Below are 3,551 nucleotides of genomic sequence, written 5' to 3'. Positions count from 1 at the left end.
TCTCAGCTCACTACAACATTCGCCTCCTGGGTTCAAGCAATTCTCCTGCCTCAGCCTCCCGAGTAGCTGAGATTACAGGTGCCTGCCACCACGCCCGGCTAATTGTATTGTATTTTCAGTAGAGACGGGGTTTCACCATGTTGGCCAGGCTGGTCTTGAACTCCTGACCTCGTCATCCGCCCACCTCGGCCTTCCAAAGTGCTGGGATTACAGGCGTGAGTCACCACGCCCAGCCCTATTCCTGCATTTTTCATGTGTACCTATTTCCTTGATTTTACCTGATTGCTTGGAAAATATATCATTTTCCCCTAAATGCATTACCTTACATTTGCCCATAATGAAGTTCTTCTGCCACTTTTCTGCCCACTCATACAGTCTTGTGCCATTTTCATGAAGTTCATCCCTGTGACTTGGCATCTCACTACCCAGAAGTATGTAGTGTCATCTGTAAATTTGGAGAATTCACTGTGCACTCCCTCAAGAGTATTTACAATCTGGTTAAATAAGACCATCCCCCAGCACCAATCCCTGGGGATCCCACTTCTCCATTTAGAAAATGTTCATTCTTTTTTTAACTTTCTTTCCTTTCCTACTTGTAAGCCCTTATTAATAATAGATTTAGCCAACATTAGCAGATATTCACCTGGTTTCTTGTGAACTGTCTTGAGCAAACTTAGCAGCAGCTGGTAATATACGTTCAGCCATATCCTTTGTTGCAGATAAAATACGTTCTGGTTCCATAAATTCCAATACATCTGATAAATGCTGGGCTGTACACCTTCTTACAGCAATGTGTAAATGACTACAAGGAGACATGATCAATTAATACAGAGTTGTTATATAAACTATGCTCCAAATATCTATGGATCTATGGTGTTTTTTTGTTTGTTTTGTTTTGGTTTTGTTTTTTGGGACAGGGTCGTGCTCTGTCATTGAGGCTGGAATGCAGTGATGCAATTATGGCTTACTGCAGCTTCGACCTCCTGGGTTCAAGTGATCCTCCTGCCTCAGCCTTCCAAGTAGCTGAGGCCACAGGCATGTGCCACCACACTTAGTTAATTTGATTTTATTTTTAGTACAGACGAGGTCTCACTATGTTGCCCAGGCTGGTCTCGAACTTCTGGGCTCAAGGGATCTTCTCACCTTGGCCTCCCAAAGTGCTGGGATTACAGGTGTGAGCCACCACATGAGGCCAAAGATCAATCCTAAAGTTAAATGATTTAACAGCTCCTCAACAATCATCCTGTGAGTCTAGAATGTCAAATTATTTGCATTACTTATCCCTTCCTCAAAAGTTAAAAGCAAAACAAAACAGACATTTAGTTATAGCTCTATGAATGTAAATAACATTATTGGAATAACAACAGGGTAACATTATTACAATAACTTTTATTGAGCTAAAAGTAGATCTACCATTTGATCTAGCAATCCCACTACTTGGTATCTACCCAAACGAAAAGAAGTCATTATGTGAAAAAGATACTTGCACATATATGTTTATAGCAACAAAATTCAAAATTACAAAGATGTAGAACCAATGTAAGTGCCCACGGACTAATCAGTGGATAAAGAAAATGGTGTGTGTATATATATATGTACATATATATATATATATATAAAAATACTACCCAGCCATTAAAATGAATTAAATAGTGTCTTTTGCAGAAACTTGTATGGAGCTGGAGGCCATTATTCTAAGTGAAATAACACAGGCGTAAAACACCAAAAACCATATGTTCTCACCTATAAGTGGCAGCTAAGTTATGAGTATGCAAAGCCATACAGGGTGATATATATAATGAACTATATATAATGAACTTTAGAGAAAGAAGGAGAGCAGGAGGGGGTGAGGCATAAAAACTACACATTAGGTACAATGTACACTACTCAAGTGATGGGTGCACAAAAATCTCAGAATTCACTATTATACAATTCACCCATGTAACAAAAAAACCACTTGTACCCCAAAAGCTACTGAAATAAAAATTAATAAAAAAATAATAATAATTGTAAGGCTCCTAAAGCCAAATTGCCTAGATGATTCTGTGTGGCAGACATTTTGCTAGGTGCCCGAGGGACACAAGAAGTATACATATTCTATGAGAAAAATAATAACAACATTATTCTTTTCATATTCAGCATGTAGTATAATGTTTATCTCATAGGAACTTTTTAATAAATGTTTTTTGACCAATATAATACTAAGATTTGCTTGTTTCTTTTCTACACTCCTGATTGCAACATTTCATTTTTAGTTTAAAGACATTTCAAGGTCATTTTGAACATTACCTTTGTCCACCATTGATAAGAGAAACAACTGCACGTGCAGGAGTTACATTATTAACCATAGCTCTCAATGCTTTGTCAACATCTTCTCTTATAAATGTATTTGATTCACCAGCCTTCTGCAACAAAACTTTTACTGTGGTATCTAGCTCTTGATCCATGCTCTTTTTCAAATAAGTGAAAAGATCACTTAAACAGACCACAGCAGCACGAGAAACTCCAGAACGTAAATTTTTCACCTAAAATAAAATTTCAAAATGTACATTTTGCTGATATTCTGCAAGAAAATCACTAGGAAAGGAATTTTACAATTTTTGGTTTTTTTTTTTTTTTTGAGTTAAGAGTCTCGCTCTGTCGACTAGGCTGGAGTGCAGTAGCGTGATTTCAGCTCACTGCAACTTCTGCCTCTCAGGTCCAAGCAATTTTCATGCCTCAGCCACTTGAGTAGCTGGGATTACAGGTGCACACCACCATGCCCAGCTAATTTTTGTATTTTTAGTCCAAATGGGGTTTTGCCATGTTGGGCAAGCTGGTCTTGAACTCCTGGCTTCAAGTAACATATCTTAAGCTGGGCGTGGTGGCTTACACCTGTAATCCCAGCACTTTGGGAGGCCAAGGTGGGTGGATCACCAGGTCAGGAGATCAAGACCAGCCTGGCTAACATGGTCAAACCACATCTCTACTCAAAATACAAAAATTAGCCAGGCGTGGTGGCATGTGCCTGTAATCCCAGCTACTTGGGAGACTGAGGCAGGAGAATCTCTTGAACCTAGGAGGAGAAGGTTGCAGTGACCCGAGATCGCACCACTGCAGTCCAGCCTGGGCGACAGAGCAAGACTCCATTTCAAAAACAAACAAAACTCCACATGTTAATATATATTATCTTTAGTCCTAAGAATCAACACCTATTAAGTTTCTCTTAATGTTGCAAATTAAGACACGGACTAGTTTAATTAAATACAAGCCTTTTATATCATATGGTATAGAGTTGTTTAAACATTTTAAAGGTCAAATAAACAGCATATTTATCCTTTGTTATTCTAACAATCCTTAACTCATCTGAAAAATAAGTTTACCTCTTGAACAACTGCAAAATTTGTTTCATGCAACTTTGTGTTCAGTATCTCAGAATGAAAAGCAGCTAAGCATCTAATAAAATTCAGTCCCTCAATTTTCTTCTCCCTATGGGAAAAAGAAATGACAAGATCATTCGTTAGATGGGACTCAACTGGAACAGGATCACAAATGTCTTCTTTTCTGTATAT

At 38.4% G+C, this 3,551-nt stretch overlaps 1 protein-coding gene across 1 annotated transcript in view; it reads right to left on the bottom strand.

The window, feature by feature from the left end:
• The window catches only part of FAM179B (family with sequence similarity 179, member B), a 164,925-nt gene that overhangs the window by 44,603 nt on the left and 116,771 nt on the right, over positions 1-3,551 (bottom strand). Inside the window, exons 14-15 of the mRNA XM_011996232.1 lie at positions 3,363-3,468; positions 2,290-2,525 (exon numbers count right to left, since the gene is read on the bottom strand). Of these exons, the coding sequence (XP_011851622.1) occupies positions 2,290-2,525; positions 3,363-3,468 (342 nt within the window). The remainder of the gene's footprint in view (positions 1-2,289; positions 2,526-3,362; positions 3,469-3,551) is intronic.

This window comes from Mandrillus leucophaeus, unplaced genomic scaffold (assembly GCF_000951045.1).
Source record: "Mandrillus leucophaeus isolate KB7577 unplaced genomic scaffold, Mleu.le_1.0 Scaffold505, whole genome shotgun sequence".
In the NCBI taxonomy this organism is placed as follows: domain Eukaryota; kingdom Metazoa; phylum Chordata; class Mammalia; order Primates; family Cercopithecidae; genus Mandrillus; species Mandrillus leucophaeus.
The sequence above is the reverse complement of the archived record's forward strand: the minus strand, read 5'-3'. Positions and strand labels throughout refer to the sequence as shown.